Raw genomic sequence first — 19,415 nt, 5'->3', positions numbered from 1 at the left:
CTTTTATAGATGTTGCCCATCCAGAACTAGTTTTACAGATGCAGCTTAGTTAAATTACAATGGAACTTAACTTAAAAAGCATTTCAACTCTGGCCAGTAGAGAAGGTCTCATACTCCAGTCTCCTCGCTGAGCTCAGCTTACCTTCAGCTTCCTCCTCCAAGCCCCTGATGTTAGTGCAGCAGGGGGTGAGCAGCAGCCCCTTGGACTGCACGCACTTGCTCTCACCAGCACTCTGCTCTTGGTGCAGAAAGGGCAATGTCACCTCCCATAACTCTCTTCAGCTTCTCAGTGGCAAGATGGGTCCTGCTGCTGCCCATGGAGCTTCAAACCCCCTTTACCTTTTTTGCTCAGCCATTGTAGCTCTCACAAGCCATGTGTGCTGCTGCTTCCCTTCCTTGTCTCTTTTCATTCTTTGAAAAAATAAACTCTCCCACCCCCCAAAAATAGAAAAAAAATGTTTCATTAACAACATTCAAAACCAATTTTATTTTATTTTACTTTGTTTTTTTTAACTAGATGACCTCTCAAAAATAACGCAGCATCAAATACTGGGTAGCCAAGCAGGCAACAGACACTCTGACAGTGTTGGCTGAATCATGACTGCCCCAGGCCTCTGTGCAGTGCTGATGTGAATGTCCTTCCCCTTCAAACCCACAGAAAAAGCCTGCTGGTATTTTCCTCCTAGGCAAATCACTGATGCAGACATTATGCCCAGGAATCTGTGAGCATTTTCTCCCCCTTTCCCACCCTGAGAGAAGTTAAGGCATATTGAGAATACACTGGTGATTTTTCCATACTTTACTGATCAGGCATGGAAGAACCTTCACTTCAAGTAAAAGTTAAGGCAGTTTTGAGACACAGACTGGGGCTACTTCAAGAGAAGATCTTGTTCTCCACTCTGAAATCCCAGCATCTCATTCCTGCTAGAGCCCCATACAACAAAACAGTGGTGACCTTAACACTGGACTCCGTGGAGGCCCCACGAGGAGCAGCCTCATGTAGGGCACCAAAGCACTCACCTCTGCCAGCAGTTTGATGTAGGGCAGATTCAGAATGAGAGAGAGGTGATCTCTACAATATCTTCATATCAACAGTGACCAGCAGCATGCCCCATCCATGCTGCCAATCGATGCTGTGGCATGGCCTGTAGAGAATGTGGGCTTGCTTTCATCACTGGAAACGAAACAAACTGGGGCTCACAATTCTTTTTAGGGTCTTCCACCAGGATATGTCTTCCCCATTCAATTTTTCACAGGGAGGGTGTTGACTCCTCCTGTGACAACAGCTGGAATGCTGAACACCTTTCCCATAGAGAACAGATTTTGTGGTTTCACAATAATTATCTGGTTAGCTCAATAGAGACAGATTGGCCAAATGTAGAGGGAAGCTCTACATTTGCAGATGTACATCTGCCCTACAGCAGATGAAGGACTTGCTGAAAATATTGTTTCTAAGATACTCCATGTAAGGCAGTGAAGTGCCACAACACAGAAGATTTTGTTTGCTTACTTCTGACCTACACATCTGATAAAGACTGACAGGGAATCTTGTCACCATCTTTGATGGGTAAATAATTTTCAGCTAGGAAATTAATACCTCAAAGTATCTTTGAAAGCCTCAAACAAGAAGCAAGAATGCATAATACAATTATGTATTTCTTAAAACTGACAGTGTGGAAGAAGCTCAGGGACTGCAAACCTTTGCGAGTCCCATTGAAGTCAGTGGGAGTTCTGCACTTATCACTGGAGCTGGGATTTCACTGTTTGTAAAGTGTCTTGAAAAGAATAAAAAAGTATACAGAACATTAATCAACTGATCAATTAGAAAATCATAATAAGTGTTTCTCATCAGTGTGTATTAACTGCAAAAGTTATAACACCTTGATGGTAAAAAAAACCAAAACCAACCAACCAACCAAACATTTATGTAATTCTCTGACTAATATTCCCCTGCACATGCAAATAAAAATCTGTTTAAGGCTACTACAACAGTTACAAATATCTAACCAACAAATGTCAAAGGCTATAATAGTATCACATTAGTTTTGGAAACCTTTTACATAACTTGCATAATTTAAATATTTACAAAATATAAACTTTCTTGTCTTATCAAAAATAGGTCTTTGCACATTTAAACAACAGAAATCCTTTCACATGATGCTTTTTAAGCCAGGCACTAAATCATTGCATAAAAATAAATGACCTTTCACAGATGTGAAATAAAATTGAGCCAACATATGGAGGAGGAGAAAATTTTAACAATAACACTTCAAATATTTTAGTGGTGTGAGCCAATCCATAAATTACATTGTGCATTGAACTTACTTAGGATACAGTAGCCTAACAAAAAGTTCTAGCTCCTGCTTCTATAAGAGAAAGTCATGTTTTTAAACATATTCACTTTATGGCAGTTTTCTTTGGGCTGAGTCTCGTATGGTTAATTGTGAAAACAATGGTGAACCACCAGTGAGATAGCTGAACATTGGAGGTTATTGCATAGAGGCCAAAAGCGAGGTGAGCAGCTGACTTGCAAACTGTGCGTTCAGATACTGAGGAAATGCTTGCAAAGGACTTTACTTCCTTCAAATACCAAACTGTATTTCTTTCTGTCCCTCCTCAGACCTTTGTGCGCTTGAGAGCCAACTTAAAAAAAAAATCCCACAGCTGCTATTTGGTACACACTCCAGCCCCTCTGCACCATACACAGCTTGCTTCATGCCAATGGACTGCCCAGGTCTCTGCAGTCACCCACATTTTTCAGTACCAGATGCTTCTCTGCACATTACACAGTAAAAAGCTTTCAGAGTGATCACTAAGCTAATGCTTCACGGTCAACAGCACATTTCTCCTATCTTTTGTTATTTTGCAAAGCCTGAAGAAATGAACCATCTAGTGGGTGATCTAGTCCCTGCACTAAAAATACAGATATAAAGATTGTATCTAATGTGTCTTACATGACCTCTCAACTCTTTTGTCACTGACTAAATGAGTTCTAGAGTCTTCTCTGCTGGGCCTACTGACCACATGTATCTTCACAATGATGTGGCTGTTAAAAACCTGGGAAATTTAGTGTCTGTCCCTGGTCATGGTTACACGTTCAAATGTGCCATCAGGAGCCCTGTTTTGTTGTTTCAGCTGTCTCTGCGTGCAGGCCGCTGCTCTCTTGGTTGCTCTTTCGTACTCCAAATGCTTGGACTGCACTTTGTTTGGCAGTCCCCGTTCTCACTGAGGCTGATCCCCCTGCAATCCCCCATGGTGAGAGTAATTACTGTCCTGCTTTGGGTAGCAATCAGTGCAGAATGGCTTGGCCGTGTTTCCTGTACTTCATCTTATTTGCAGGTGTGCACATCGGTCATGGTCTCGCACCTCCGGCAGCGCACGTAGCAGCACCAGACAAACTTGCATTCACACCTTTCCACATGCCTGACAACGTGGGTGTTGTACCCACGCCCACAGCAGAGGAGGTTACAGCCATCAGGTCCCTCCGAGGTGCGGTTACATTCTCTTCCCTGTGTCCCAGGGATGCCCAATTTTTGGTCTTCAACACAGTAATTGGGGGATTTGTTCACATAGAGCAGATCTTCTTTCCCAATTGGTATTTTTCTCTGGCTTTTCTCTTTCCTGCGTAGCTTTTTTTTCAGTCTGTCTGATATCTGTATGCTGTTTTCATACTTATCTTTTAAAAACCAGCCAACCTTTTCAAAGGAAGACATTGTTTTCCAACAAGTTTTCACAGCGCAGGACCCAGAGACACCATGACATCGGCAATCCACTGACATCAGCTTTGCTACAGCCTGAAAGCAAAAGGACAACAACATTTGGATGTGGTCTTTCATTCACTGGGAATACTGCCTGATAGCAGTAACAGAGGTCTCAAAGTATTTCATATTACAGCTGCCATTGCCATTTCAGTCATGGGGAAGCAAGAGCAGAGGTGGATATGCGTTAGGAGTCAGGTTTCCAACTCTGCACCATCACTACGGGAAGCCTGATCTTCAGGAGTGTTCTGCATTTGTACTTTGCAATGGTGATCATGTAGCAATATTAAATCACAATTAAAGTTTGTATTCCTGGCTGGCTTTTCATCCTAGAGGATCCTAAATACCTGAAAAGAAATGCCCTGAGTCACTCCTCCCAGCACTGGAATGAAAATGGCTGTCATGGGGAATAGGAGGGGAAGCAGGGATGGGGCAGGTAACAGCACCCTTCTTACACTGGAAGACACATACAGGGCAGGCCTGTGCCATCTTTTCAGGGTGCCTTGAGGCTACCATCAAGATCACAAAACATTCACAACACATTCTCTACTAATGCCATGGGAATGGCTTGAGGTCTCACAGCAGTGCCTGTGGGCCCAGTGTGGCTCAGCCTGGAGAGCAGCACAGTGTACGGCCTGGGGGAGCCTTGGGGCAACTGGGTCAGGAGACCAGAAAAGTTCCTACATCTCTGAGCTCCTTGCAAAGTCTATCAAAGGAGCCACTACAGCTTAGCAGAGGTATTCTCACCTCAGGTATTCTGGTGTAAATCTCAAGTGCTTCTCATGGTTTAAACTCCTTTCTTATAATTTAGGCATATTAGTACTATCAGGTCGTCTCATGTTTCCAGTTGCATAAATGGCTCTATTTAACACAAATTAATAGTTGTATTTGTATTACTTTTATAACTTTCAATGTATTATCAATTTTTCCACAGTTATTACTAACATTAAAATGCTCTTAGATGTGCTACTTTTCCATGGCCATGCAGAAACCAGCGCTGGGCTGAATAACAACTGTCTGACCAACAACAGGAATCTGCAGTCTGCATTAAGCTTTTGCAACACACAAGAATTTCATCTCAGTTTGTAGGAGATCAAGCCTCAAAAAAATGGAACATGTAAACAAGCAGCAACTTAGTAACTTTTTTATCTAACTCAAATAGTCAGCAGACAATATGATACTTCCTTCTGGAATATCTAATAATCATAGTACAAAATTATACAATTAGACTTGTGACACATTTTACATAAGGGTTTGGAAAAGTGCACAGAAAAATTGTGTGCAGACACAGCAAAAGGACAAGATATCATAATTTTTGTTTTGTTTGGGTTTACTTTCCTGTTATAGTACTCTGGAGCCATCCTGTAGACTCATACAGGCTTTTGGTTTAAGGTATGGAAATCTAATGTCACTATCTTCCATTTTACTAACCTATCCTCTCATACTTAGCTTCCACAATCAAGGTAACTCGGAACTTACCCTACAGCCCCCACAAATATTAACTGCTATCAATCTGTGTGTTTCTCAAACTGTCTAAGGGAAAAAATAAACAGGAGATAGATCTATCTAACACTCTCCTGTGGTTTCCCCTAGGAAAGCAGTTTCATTTGTGAAATTCCTATTCCTAAGCCTTGGTTTTGCAGTGAGAATAGAACCCTGAAATCCTGACAAGCCCTACTGACCCTATGCAGGACCAGAAATGAACTCAGCTCCCAGACTTTTTACTTGTACCTCATTCAGGCTCAGAACTGGTCAAGGTATGGAACAGCTGCAATGAGTTGTTTCTACCCTGGCTGTTAAACTGGGATTTTTTTATCATGGTGACTGTGGTAACTGAAATTTGGGATGAGCCATTGTAGTTAAATCCATTGATTTCCGTGGGTTTTGAGGCCTCCTGGTACCTTCTGCCACAAAGATATGGAGGAAAGCCATAGCTGGTATTTGCATATAACTCTACAAATGTTATTAAAAATACTCAGGACTAAAAAGTTATTGCTTGGACTCACATCTTTGGGGAATGAACAAGATATATTCGTAGGTAGAGATTACTACAGAGCATCCAAAGAACCATCAGCAAGAATGAGCAGGTTTATGCCCTGACCTAGAACAGCCATTAGCCTTTGCAAACTGAACCTGGTGAAATGATGCACTAGTACATGAGATATTTCCAAGTGCTGTAGATTGCTTTGGGAATTGGAGGCTTTTTCCTTCTCTCAGCAGAAATAAGAATATTGCAGCAAGCAGACCCTCACCCTGGAGCACACAGGTATTTTCAGTGGAAAATCAAAAGGCAGTAATTCTTGCAGGTACTTATCTTCTCTCTTTCATGGGCAGGCTAGTTTCTGTTTTATAGACAGACTTGACCTTGTGCTCTTATCCCAAAAATCTACCAATAAGGAAATCACTGGGTGGTCAGTCAGGTGTCATTAAGGTGTGGCAGTGATTGAGGCAGATGAGAATTTGAGATCCAAGGACAGAAAATCTTTGCTAGAATACAGATAACCTAATAAAATGTCAAGGAAGAGAAAAACGTTTGAAACATTTTACCAAAAGATAGATTTTACACACAATTCACAAACAGAAGGCAAAATAGAATTGGGAAATAGTATTTTCCAATCTCTAGTGGTTAGTTATTGGTACCCAAGCAAGTGACAAAAATCTGAAAGTAGTTTGAAATTGCATTGTACTATAAGTTTTACAGGGTTACAGATGTAATCCTTGCTTTCATTGCAGTATGGCAGGGTACTAACTAGGGAAGAAACATTAGGGGAAAAACATACAATTTGGTGTGGGGAAAAAAGTCTCTGTCCAAGTCTGCTAGAATCAGGCATAGTAAAATCTGGATTAGTCAAAAGGACCCAGAAACTGTCAAGTGAAGCACCAGACAGGTCTGCTGGGTGCTAAGGGTGACTTGCTTCCATGTGGTCCAGCAGATGACACTCAGTCTTCCTTTGAAGATGAATTAGTGGACCCTAAAGGGAGACAGTTTCTAAACAGAGGCAGAAACTGACATTGGAGCCTCAGGTTGGCAAGAAAATATAAAAATTCAGCATATATTAGCATTGCATGCATGAGCAGGTAAATGCAAGAACTACAAGTGTGATTGAATGTCGAAGCACTGAGAACATTTGTGCTTGTATTCGGTGTTGTTCCAGGATTCTAACAGGAAACTTCTATGCTGTCTGTTTTAGAATGATTTATGGTGTCATCATAATTGTACATGACCCCAGGCTATTGCTTCCCAGCTGCTAGGATGGGCAAGGTTTCTGGTTGGACTCCAACATGTTTTGGGTTGCCTCACCTGCCAGCACAGCGAGCTGACATCTGGATTTGATGCAGCCTTCTGGTGGGACATGACTGCAACACACACCTGTGTCCTAGCAGAGAACTGCTGGGATGCACAGAGACACTGGGAACCTGACCTCCAGACTGACTTCACCACCAGTGCTCAATTTCACACCTGTATTCATGATGTTGTTATTTGTGAAAGTGTGAGAGGACTCTCCCTAAGGAGCAAAATTTCAGAGGATCTCTGTTACTCACAGAAACACAGTGCATAGATATGCCTCTCTGTGCAAGTTGGGAAAAATTTTTAGTTTTCTAGGAATGGTCATGAAACCAAGTGACTGCTTGTGGGAAATTATTAGTGTGGAACTGAGCTGAATTCACCAGTGCTGTGTTCAGCCACAAACCCACCTGAGCAACTTCTCTGCCACTCACTGCCCTCAGCCCTGGTGGTATTAGTGCAACAAGAGTGCAGGAATCAGCGATGAACTGGATACAGTGCTGAACACTGCTCTGTGTTAAAAATTAACCAGAAAAAAAAAAAAAAAAAAAAAAAAAAAGAATTTTTAAACTGTTTTTAAACTGCTTCCTTTCACTTACCCAATGCAATTAACAGAGGGAGTGGTGTGTAGTGGGAACGTGTGACTGGAACAGCTGGGCAGAAAGCAGAGACTGGTTAGCAGCAAAGGAGAATGTCAGTGGAATCATAGTTTATATACCCCTTAATGCCTGTTAATGCTTGGTATCACCAAGCTAAGGTCTCTGTTTGCAAGCACTGTTCTTAGCTGTGAGACTGGGGCTGCCAGAACTTGTCTTGCAATGGGAACCAATGCCTGGAATCAAACAACATAATTTAAGCCAAGGGTAGAACAAATAGGACTTTTTATGAAGAGAAGCACAGCTCCTACCTGAGGTACAGCACTTAAAAATAATTGCAGAGAGTTGGTGGGTCTGCCATCAACCTAAAAGTATCAGTAGAAATAAACTATCTGATGAGCCAAGCTGTTTCACTGTAAAAACACAAGTCTTGCTGACCAAATAAATTTCCACAAGTGGAAAACTGAGAAGTCAATCAGTAAAAACAATACTCATATGATAACAGTACGGAGTGCCTGACTCCCCTCATCCTTTTATATAAGGAGAAGAGATGCCCAGCTCACAAATTCACATCTAAGCACACAACATTACAATGCTAAAATATGATTAATATTTGAACTATGATAGAAGATCTTCTGAGGTTCAGGTTAGTATCCTAAAAGTGGACAACTCAGTCAAAGGATCCTTACTGGTTTAAAACTGATATATCCTGGATTTTGCTGTGAGATGTAGAAATGTATAACAGTGTTTTGTACAGAAATGGGAAAGGAGCAAGAGAATTCTGCACATACCAGTTCCATTAGTAACTCCAAACAAACACGGGAGTTTTGTCCCTGTAAGACTGCTCTTGCAAGACACAGAACCAGGAACATGATAGTATTTATTACAAAAGGTCACAAGGTACCAAAATGTATTGCAAAACATCCTTCTTGAAAGACCCAAAACATGAACAGCAACACTTTGCAGCATCTCCTAGCTAAAGATTTTGAAAACTACAAAAAAGAAGAGTTCTATTAAAATTTACTTCAGCCAATATTGCTTCTTGAGCAAGTACCAGCAATAAACATTCTTCACTCTGGACAGTGTTCAAAATATTTGCTTTATCCTGCAGTTTGCCACTAAGTTACAAAATATTTATGCATGGAAGCTGACTAAATACTCTGCATATTTTCTTCAAAGATAATGAGGAACAAATATGCTACTCATACAAAAATCAGCAAAATAAGGGTCTTTTGGCCTTTCAGGCTTGCAGTTGACTTTTATTTATTTATTTTTTTAATTTTTTTTTTTATTTTATTTTTATTTAGAAACAAAACAAATCAATGAAACCACAGTGTCCTGAAGAAGGAATGAATTTATGTATCATGCACCAAATAAACCTGTGACAATGTATTTTGACAGCCTCGTTGGAAAGGTCACAATCAGGAAAAGTCTGAAAGCCTGAAAGGTCCTCAGGACCTACCTAATGGATATTGCTGGGCCAGATTCTACCCCATTCCTGGAGACTGACAGCCTGCTCTAAAACTCTGGTTTCATGAAGTTATGTATAACTAGAGGCACCACTCAACACAATTAACAGGAGAATAACATGTGCCTGCATGATACTAAAGATGTAGACTCAGAATCAGTTATATTTTCATGCATATAACAAGCACCTAGGATAACTTAGATCCTATCAAAAGTTCTATTAATGGAAAATCAAGGCTCACTTAGCTAATACCCTCCAAGCTGTTTGAGAAATACGTGTGTTTTTAAAGCTGAATTGTTCCTTGATGCCACTCACAGTGCAAGACCCCAGGAAGCTGTTCTGGCACACCTGCAGCAATGAACGATGGAGTGCAATGGTGGCACATGAAGACCACAAGCAAACACTGTCACCAAAGACAAAAGGACAACAAAATGATGCTCCTGCTAACATAAAGTTAAAGGCAGAGAACGTGGTACCAAAGAGAACTGTGCCACTGTCACCTAACCAAAAATCACATCTCTCCTTCTCTTTGAAGTTCCTCTAGAATCTTGTAGTCTTCTCCCCTGCCATTCTAATTTGAGAAAATGGCATTCTCTAATAACAAACACAAGTATTAAAACAAAAATTCATATCTGGACTGCATATTTACAATCAGGAAATCAAAAGACATAATTGTCACAGAATCACAGAATCATCAGGGTTGGAAAGGACCTCTGAGATCATCAAGTCCAACCCTTAATCCACTGCCACCACAGTTACCAGACCATGGCACTGAGTGCCACATCAGTCTCTTTTTAAAAACCTCCAGGAACAGAGAACCCACCATCTCCCTGGGTAGACCATTCCAATGTCTGATCACCCTCTCTGTAAAGAATTTTTTCCTAATATCTAACCTAAACCTCCCCTGGAAAAGCTTAAGTCCATGCCCTCTTGTCTTACTGGTAGCTACTTGGGAGAAGAGACCAACCCCCACCTGGCTCCAACCTCCTTTCAGGGAGTTGTAGAGAGTGATGAGGTCTCCCCCGAGCCTCCTCTTCTCCAGACTGAACACCCCCAGCTCCCTCAGCCCTTCCTCACAGGACTTGTGCTGGATCCCTTCACAGCCTCGTGGCTCTTCTCTGGACCTGCTCCAGCACCTCAATTTCCTTCCTGAGCTGAGGGCCCTAAGATTATTTGTGGAGATTATTATCTCCTCCCTTAACTATCTCTCTCTACAAAAGTGATAAATGAAACTTTGCTCTCTCCCTGAGGTAATAATCATTTAATCCTCTACTACTCTTACTATCTCCCACTAAAAAAAAACCAACCAGTTTTCCTTGGAGATGATTTAGCTGACCAGAATCTGATTAAACTCACAGTAACTGTTATCAGCATCTACTTAGGTTTCAAGTTCTTCCTCTACTTCAGTTCCGAAAAGGCTCTATGTCCTTGAAAGATTTTCTGGCTTTCCAACTATATAACTTAATTAAATTAAATAACATATATCACCTTGTAAGCTGTAAAAGCTAGTTTAAATTAAAACAGTTTGCAATAATACCATCATGTCTCTTAAGATGGCTTACTATTGCTATTCACTGTCTACAGTGGATTGGAAAGTTGCTTCAGGTAAAACCTGAAGCCTGCTTCTGGCTACAGGAAATTACTGAGTTATGACGGAGTCCATCAATATGTGTAGTCAAAAACCAGAAGGTCTCCATTTCTTTAGTTATAGCTGTGTCACTAAGCAGAACAGATTTAAAGCATTATGGGGCCAGGGAGAGCCATTAAACACTTAAAAAGGTAAGAACTCCAAAGTAAAGGAAAGAAAGTAATTTTGAAACAAGAACCTGAATCCCAGTCTCTGCCAGTCTGGATGTTAGCCCCAGGCATTAGATGACAGACCTACACCTCCCTATGTTGGCTGTTTCTATTCCTATTTATCATCCTCTGCAGATCAGTACAGGAGGACCCAATGTCACACACACACACACACACCCTTCTACACACATATTTCCTCTGCAAGTGCAGGTTTCAAGTCCTTTCGGCTGATCAAGGGTTGGACTTGATGATCTCTGAGGTCCCTTCCAACCCAGCCCATTCTATGATTCTATGATCTGAAGCCAGTCTCCTCTTACATCTGTGATGAGTGCTCTAACCAGCAGTCGGCTTTAAAATAGAGGTGTCATTTCCATCCCACCTTTTAAAAGGAAAGGTTAACTATTGATTTTTTATCTGAATGATACTAGACTTGTCTCTCAGCAGTGGACCCCAGACTGTGGATGGGTAATGATGCCTTGTGTCTGGTCTGCCTGCTCATTCAGTATTAGAGAGGAATGAAAATGCAGGTCATGAAAGTAACAGAATAATCAGTGAAAAAACGCTTAATGTATTATGCTTCTGACAAGACTTTTTAAAATTTGCTACAGAAGATCAAACATCTATTTAAGATAAGTCTGATTAGCTTTCAGGATCTAATTCCAAATTTGTGGAATTTATTTTAATTTAAGTTTGCTTAGTTGAAACCAGCCAGTTTCTACATGTTTGCTTTGGTGATGCTAATGCTCTTAGTGTCATCAGCCCCATCAACACTTGCAGGCAAGGACAGGCTTCGTTTGATTGACCCCTTCATCAGTGAAGGTGCTCAAGTGCTTGCTGCCTAATGGTGACACATACCTGCCTCCCAGCCTCGTTGTTGTGCAGGTTCATTGCCACCAGCCCGCTCTTGCCCGTTAGGTTCTTCACAGGCACATCCAGGAACTTTCTGCTGAAGGACATTCCGTAGTGGATATCATCCGAGCAGCCTCCCCAGTGCCAGCCCTCGCTGGCCGAGCCCCCGTGCCGCAGGTTCGTGTCGCAGGAGCACTCGGTGACGTTTCCCGCGCTGCAGGATCGCGTCACCGAGTGCACCAGGCCTGCAGAGGTCACCGCAGAGATGAACGCGGTCTCCTTCGTGCCTGCAAAGCAAGGCGTGAATGTATTACTTCACAGCTCCTTCTGATCACCTCCCTGGCGGAGCTCTAGACAGGGATTTTACAAGCCAGACTGTTATTGGAAGGGAACAGTTACAGGTTTAAAACTCGGTCTGTAGCTTGTTTAGAGCAGAGGATATTCACACCCAAAAAAAAAAAAAAGAAAGACTTCAGGGCCTCTTCATACGACCATGCTATTAATGATGCTGTTTCTGGCTTCCTGCACCGTGTGATTTTTGGTAAATCCTTTCTAAATCTTGTGGGGAACTTTCTTTGCCACAGAATCTTTCAAGCCAATTAAGTTTTAATAATAATAAAACCCCAAACCGCACCCAGACCCCCTTATTCTCTACTCTGCTTTCCCCCATTCATATTAATCATATTAATTTGAAGAAGAAAAGGTTAGTTCAGATGTCAGAAGAGGAACTTGAAGCTGTCATGATCCCAGATTACTTTGGTACAGGGCCAGAACTTACCTCATGCTAAATTTAGCAAATCTTGAGGTTGGTCTAACTCACAAAGGTCACAAACAGCCCCAAAAATCTTAAAGCAGGCAGAAATTAGGATGGCACAAGAATGCTTAGAACATGTGCTTTTCTTAGAATAAGCTGGCCATGTATAAAAAAGCCTTTAACTGTTCCTATTATATCTTAAGGATCATGGAGGGATCTGTCTGGGCCTCTTAAGCCAATCCAATTTTCTGAGACTTCTGGCAAAACGGGGAACAATCTTTAAGCTGTGCCAAGCAAGTTATACTCTCAAAGCACACTGAAAATCAATGCTTGGCCATTAACTGCAGCTAAAATTTCACTGCACTAATTTTCACTGCTGTAAAAACAGCTTCTTATTTCCAGTCTCCCAAGTTTCTGGTCATGGGCAGGAAAGTTCTTGGCTGTTTCTCCTGCTTGTATTAGTCTGTGGTGCTGTGTGATGCTGGAAGCATCATAAAATGCTTCCATGGGACATTTTAGTGAAACTTTGTGGATTAGCAGTACCACACCTTCACGGGTCCAGGAATAGTTCTTCCCAATAGACAGAAAAAGGATCACATAATACACGTGGTTATATACAGCTGTACAAACTGTTCCCTGTTGGGTTTTTTCCTTTTCCTTTTTGGAATATGCAGCACTTTTTATTGTTAATTTTATGTTTTCATGGTTAATGTTTGGGTTTTTTCACTGTGGTAGTATAAAGTGAGGATAGCACAAATAAGGGACAGACTTTTTTTGGAGAGCCTTTTGCAAAACAATGGGGTAATGTTTTTAAACCAAAATAGGATTCAGACTAGATTTAAGGAAAAGTTTTTATGATGGGGGTAGTGAAATACCCAAACAGGTTTCCCAGAGCAGTTGAAGATGCCCCACCCCTGGAAATATTCGAGGTCAGCATGGACTGGGCTTTGAGCAATCTGATCTTGTTGAAGATGTCCCTAGTCACTGCAGGGGGGTTGGACTAGATGACCTTTAAAGGTCCCTCCCAACCCAAACTATTCCATGATTCTATGAATACGTAAGTTCACATCAATGGTTATGCTGAAATCATTGAGCTACCTGCTCAAAATAAACTTGCAGGATCAAGTTCCTTGATAATGCTATTAACATGTCCCTATTTCAATGTAAATTCAATGTAAATTTCAACAATTCCATTATTAGCTCATGCAACAAAAGCAGCTGTTGTCTTGTGTGACAAGCAATACTGCTTAACTGAGCACATATGGTAGTATCATAGAATGGTTTGCATTGGAAGGGACCTTAAAGATCACCCAGTTCCAACACCTCTGCCATGGGAAGGGCCACCTGATTTTAAGGTAGTTAACATCACATCTAGTGCTGCGAGCAGATTTTTGACTGCAATCAAGTCCCTTTTTCAAATACCATGTGTCATTACCCCACTCATTTAGTAATTATGACATAAGGGGATAAAACCAACATTAGCTGAAGAAGAACATTTCAACACAGTTAAGTGGATCTGGTTTAACACACTGTCATCCACGGACATATTAAGCAAAAATTGCAAAAGGCAACAATAATTTTGGAAAGGCCACTTCAGGTTTTGTCTGCTCGGTGCATTTCCTGTACCTGGATCAGCCTCCCCGGGAGGGTGCGGTACCCGCCCGCCAGGACGGCTCTGCTCCCCTCCGCTCTGCCCCGCGGGACTCCCCCGAGAAGAGGAGAGCCAGGGAGCCCCGCTCCCCTTCCAGCCCCGTCGGGGCTGCTGCGGACGCACCCGCGGTGGGGCGGACACTCACCGCTGCTGAGCTGGTGCCCGAAGGCGGCTGCCGGGGCGGCGGGTCCGCGGCGGGCTGCGGGCTGCGGGCGGCAGTCCCAGCGTTCGTGTCGGAACTGGCTGCGGCATTCCTGGAGGCCCAGGCGCGCTCCCTCCCGGATGGCGGGCACAAGCTCCGGCTTCTCCTTGCAGAGGTCCTGCTGCCGGCGGCTCAGGGGAGGGCTGGTGCAGCCCGGCTTCTCCGGCCCGTCGGCTGCCGCGATGCCCAGCCACCTGCAGAAGCAGCCCCCCCGTCAGCGCCGGGCCCCGGTACACCCGAGGGCCGCGGAGCCCTCATTCCCTCCCGCGCCCGGCTACTCACATCCAGGTGCCGCCGGCGGCGGGGCAGAGGGCGAGCAGCAGCGCTGCCCGCAGCAGGCACGGCCCGAGAGGGGACCCGCGCCCCATGGCCGCCGCATCGAGCCCCGCAGCCCCGCTGCTGCCGCTGCCCGGACTCTGGGCAGCAGTGACCGAAGGGACCGGTGGCCGGTGCCGTCCCCTACTCAGTTCTCTTCTCCTCGGGGGTCAGGGCGCAGCCGCGGTGGTAAGCCTGGGCCGTCGGAGGGCTCTCCCGGGGAGGATGGGCTGGCGGGGAGGGCGGCAAAAAGGGAAGCATTGGAAGCGTTTAATTCCCTTCAAGGTGAGAAAGTTGAGTTTGACGTTTTTCCCCGGCTCCGACCCCGGCTCTGCCTCCTCTGGACGCGCATTGGCCGTCCCGGGACCGGGGCGGGCCAGGGCGGGCCGCGCCGGGGCGCGGGGGGCTGCGCGCCCTTCCGCACCTCTCCGCAATGCTCCGCACCCCACCTCACCGGACCGCACCGCACAGCCCGTCTGTTCTCCAGCCGGGACCGTCGCAGCTGCTCAGCAGACACTCCACGGTGCTGCCCCTTTCCTTGGGTATGCGAAGAGCTGAGAGCGGCTGCGAGGGATGTTGGTGGAGGGCTGGGGTGCGGCAGTGGGGCTGCGGGTGGAGACCTGCGGGTCTGCAGTGATTTCATCCACAGAGAGAAGAGAAGGCGCAAAATACTGATGCTAATAAGTTATGAACTTGCCCTCACTTTTTATTCGATTTTTCTAATGCTTGAGCATTATTAACTAACTGGGTCCAAAATCAGCATCTGTATTCATTAGAACAGCATATGTCCATTCCTATTAACTTTGGTGAAACCCCCTTATCAACTGCTACTGCAATAATTTTTAGCTACTCATTTTACACATTAAAAGCCATTGAGTCAAATAGCACCTGATGAAGAGCTGGTGTTGGTACTCAAGTCCTCTTTGATCACAATATATTGCTGTGTTCTGTTTAAGTGAAACACCTGCACTAAAAAATAATCTGTGTGAAATGGCAGCTCTGTTAAGACTTGAGTTTGACACAGTTGTAAATTAGTGAAATAGCTCTTGTTGACTGACAACAGCTCCAAGTGAGGAGCACAATCAATCATCTCAAATGACAGATGTACATTTTGAAGAGTACAACATGTTGAGAAATAATCAAATAAATGTGTGTTCCCCCTATTTTTTCCCCATTTTATATTTTAAGAGCATAGGCTGTGGTACATTTATATCTATAAAATTATGTCTCCTTCCTACTTTGTCCTCATTTGCCTGCTATTAAAGGGTCTCCAAAGCATTGCCAGTTCTGGGTAGATGCCATATGACCCCTATTTAAACCTTCTGATATGGCTTGTTTTCTCTGTTCTGAATTTTAGTCTGGAGAACATCTGCTTGTAGTTGAAGAGGAACTTAGTCCAGGGTTACGGAAATGGATGGAGAACGACATCAGAACATAGGGAACCAGCTATAAAACAGGCCTGAACCAGCCAAAACTCTGTGGATTGTGTCAGAGAATTATCTAATTATTCCAGGACACATGGTTTGTTTTATCCTCATTGCTGCTTTCTGGGTCCACCATTTAAAGTTATTTCAAAGCCCTCATTTAGCAGCCATGTATTTCTTCTGTACTTCTTCATATATTATAGACATTTATCATCCACTCTGAAATTATTATTTTTCTGTTAGATGTTTTAACAGGGTTCTTCTCTGTGACTTGTTAGGGTCCTGATTATTTTTTTTTCTAAATAGTATAGGGCCTTTGGTCCAAAATTCTCATATGTGAATTTCTCACTAGGAGCTTCAGAACCTGATGTTCTAATAAGTGTAAAATTTAAACTGGAAAAAGATTGACTTTAAAAATTACAATCCTATTTGTATTATACTTTATTTATGAGACATAAATAAACTGCCTATCTGCTGTGTTCCAATATGTTTTGTCTACAATTTTTTGCTACAATAGCTATGAAGTTGTTAGAAAAACCCTTTGATGATACACACTCATGCAAAGTGAAACAGCTGCAATTTGTCAGATTTACAAAAAAAAAAAAGAAAATATCAGTTTTAAGGGACTTCTTGAGCTCATCCTGTTCAACTTCTAGCAGTGATTTAAAGAAGTTTGGATTACTATGTATTTACATCCTAATTTCTTATCTGCCTCTTTTCCCATCTCTTTACCATACAGCCACTGTTCCCTTTCCCACAAACCCTGCATCTCAGCCCTGGCTATTGCAGCTTGGTGCCTCACAAGATCCCCCAGCTTCTGCCCTTCTCCTGCCTCTCAGCTTCCCATCTGCCATTTACACCATCTCTTGTCTTCATTCACCCAGCAATAGCCTCCCTTCTGGGTAAAAGTAGCACATACAGGAGTATTTCTATTATTCTAGAGCTGTGCCTGCATGTATGTTGGTTGGCTACTAGGAAAGGAAAGACAAACAAATGACTTTACAAGTTATGTTACTTGCAAGCCTGCTAAAGTCTTTATTTTCTAAAGGGTTGCAAAAGGGACATGGTATTTGGAAATAATTTGCTATGCACCAAAATTTATTGCAATTTGTCAAGCATTTCTAAAATTTCCAATTCAAATTCTCTGGTGCTTCAGAGCCCCCTGTGTTAGAAGACCTTTAGCTCCACGACAGCAACGTGACTGTGATGCAGAGACAATGAACCAGAATCCGTGCCAAGACTCAGTGATCAAAATCCGCAATAAATTAGGGAAGATAAATTACATTTACTGCCTACCTTATTTTCTCTCATCAAGGTGGCTATTCATATTAAAACCCTACATTTTTCTATTTTAAGAAGACAATAAACTGTTGTTAAAAGAAAAAAAAAAAAAAAAAAAAGAAGGAAATGTGTGTAAGATGAGTGGTATTTCCTGACTGGACTTTTACTAATTTATTATTTAACGATGATTAATGTCGTCTTGACTGAGTATATTACAGATAAATATATATATACATTTGATTCACTGTTAGACAAAGAAAACTAGTCTGTTGTGCAGAATCTGTGTGAATAAGCAGATCACTCAAAAGATAATGTGATTCAGAGATAGACCAAGTCTGTCTTTAAAAAGGTAATAGCTGGTTCTTTTACTCCAGCCAGGATTTGACATCTTATTTACTAGATGCAACTACATGCAAAGTTAACTTCTGCTAAACAAGGCACCATTTTTAAAGCTTCATTTAAATTACTTTCCTTCTCCTGGAACTTCTGATGCCCAGCAGAGACATGGAAAGATCAATACACCACAGCAGACTGCATTATCCCACCCCTGCTGACTAATGGGGGCATTATTGTTTTATTTTTAAAAACTGCAGAGAGATAAACCTGCCATTGAAACAGAAAAATCTCCAGTATTCTCTAAATCAGGTTATCCCTTCAGCTATGAAATGTAGTGCGTTTGGTGACCAAGCACAAATTCTGTCTTTCTAAATATGAATAATAACAAATGTGGGTTTGATCCACAGTTTGGTGCCTATCAGCCCTGGGGACTGGGAATGTGCTGAGTCTTCTCCTTGAAGAAACTGGGACCAGGTCAGCATGAGGTCTCTCCATCAAGGTTTGTGTGTGCTGGCTGTGATAATCTCACCCAGCTGCTCCCAGAGCTCATGTATGAGATGTCCCTGGAAGCAAACAAAAGGGCCACCACTGCCTGTCACCCACTCACTGGCTGGTGGCATTGCCAGCGTGGGGCAGGACCCTGGGAGCACAGTGGTGTCACAGCTCTCTGTGCACAGCTCTGCACACTGACATGCTTACTGGGAATGGATAGTATGGTATTGCAGCACCTGCAAAACTAGGTTTGTGCCTTGGGAAACCTGACCCAGCCCTTCCACCCCATACCTCTTTTCTCTGCCCCCACACCTCCTTGGCCCACTGGCAGTGCTGCTGGTGTGAGCTACCTTGCTCCTGCAGTGGGGAAGGGAAGGGCTGGAGGCAACCTATGCTCACATCACACTCCCCAGCAAAATAGTGGTACCTGAGCAGAGCTGTTGCACTAGGAGAGCTGTGAGAGTGACACACCCTTAACAAGAAAGGACACCAGGAGACACGCAGTGAGACCACAGACTTCAGGGTTGAAGTCTTTAACCACCTGGTATTGTGCCCCTTAGTCTTCACCATCCTTCTATGAGGTGACCATATAGCAACCTTCCAATGTCTCAAGGGGGGCTCCAAGAAATCTGGGGTAGGGCTTTTTGCACGGGTGTATAGCCAGAGGACAAGGGGAAATCATGTCAAACTTGAAGAGGGGAGATTTAGGCTGGACACTAGGAAAAAATTCTTTCCTGTGAAGGTGGTGAGATGCTGGAACAGGCTCCCCAAGGAAGCTGTGGCTGCCCCGTCCCTAGAAGTGTTTAATGCTATGTTTATGTCTGTTCTCAGTGTTATGTTCACTGTAGTATTTACAGCCAGAAAGTACCCATATTTATGGCGATTTAGACCTGGCACACTGAGCTCCCAAGTGACTGGGATGGCAATTAAAGAGCATCCAGTAACAAGATGGTGGCAGTCAGAGACTTCTCAAACAGGCCTCAAAAACATATAATGATTCCAAAGCTTCTCAATGTTTTCATTATAATAGCTACACAACACACTATATACAACCACATTTTCTATGGTACAATGACATTATGATGCATAATAAATTGAGAAGTAGGACATAGAAGGCAAAGGAAAAGCAGACCTTCCACAGTCCTCCTGTTCCTTACCAAAAACTCCAGAAGAAAGTTAGTTTAGCCTCCGAGGAAGCTTTCTGGA

At 43.0% G+C, this 19,415-nt stretch overlaps 1 protein-coding gene across 1 annotated transcript; it reads right to left on the bottom strand.

The window, feature by feature from the left end:
• Positions 1-1,908: 1,908 nt before the first annotated feature.
• On the bottom strand, positions 1,909-14,983 carry WNT16 (Wnt family member 16). The gene is made up of 4 exons (XM_071733737.1): positions 14,644-14,983; positions 14,305-14,555; positions 11,761-12,041; positions 1,909-3,794 (listed from the first exon to the last, which is right to left on the bottom strand). The coding sequence occupies exons 1-4, from the start codon at positions 14,727-14,729 to the stop codon at positions 3,330-3,332; spliced, it is 1,083 nt and encodes a 360-aa protein (XP_071589838.1). The 5' UTR covers positions 14,730-14,983; the 3' UTR covers positions 1,909-3,329.
• Between the last annotated feature and the right edge of the window lie 4,432 nt (positions 14,984-19,415).

The sequence above is a fragment of the Heliangelus exortis genome, chromosome 1 (genome assembly GCF_036169615.1).
Source record: "Heliangelus exortis chromosome 1, bHelExo1.hap1, whole genome shotgun sequence".
NCBI classification, from domain to species: domain Eukaryota; kingdom Metazoa; phylum Chordata; class Aves; order Apodiformes; family Trochilidae; genus Heliangelus; species Heliangelus exortis.
This window is presented reverse-complemented; position numbering and strand designations above follow the sequence as displayed.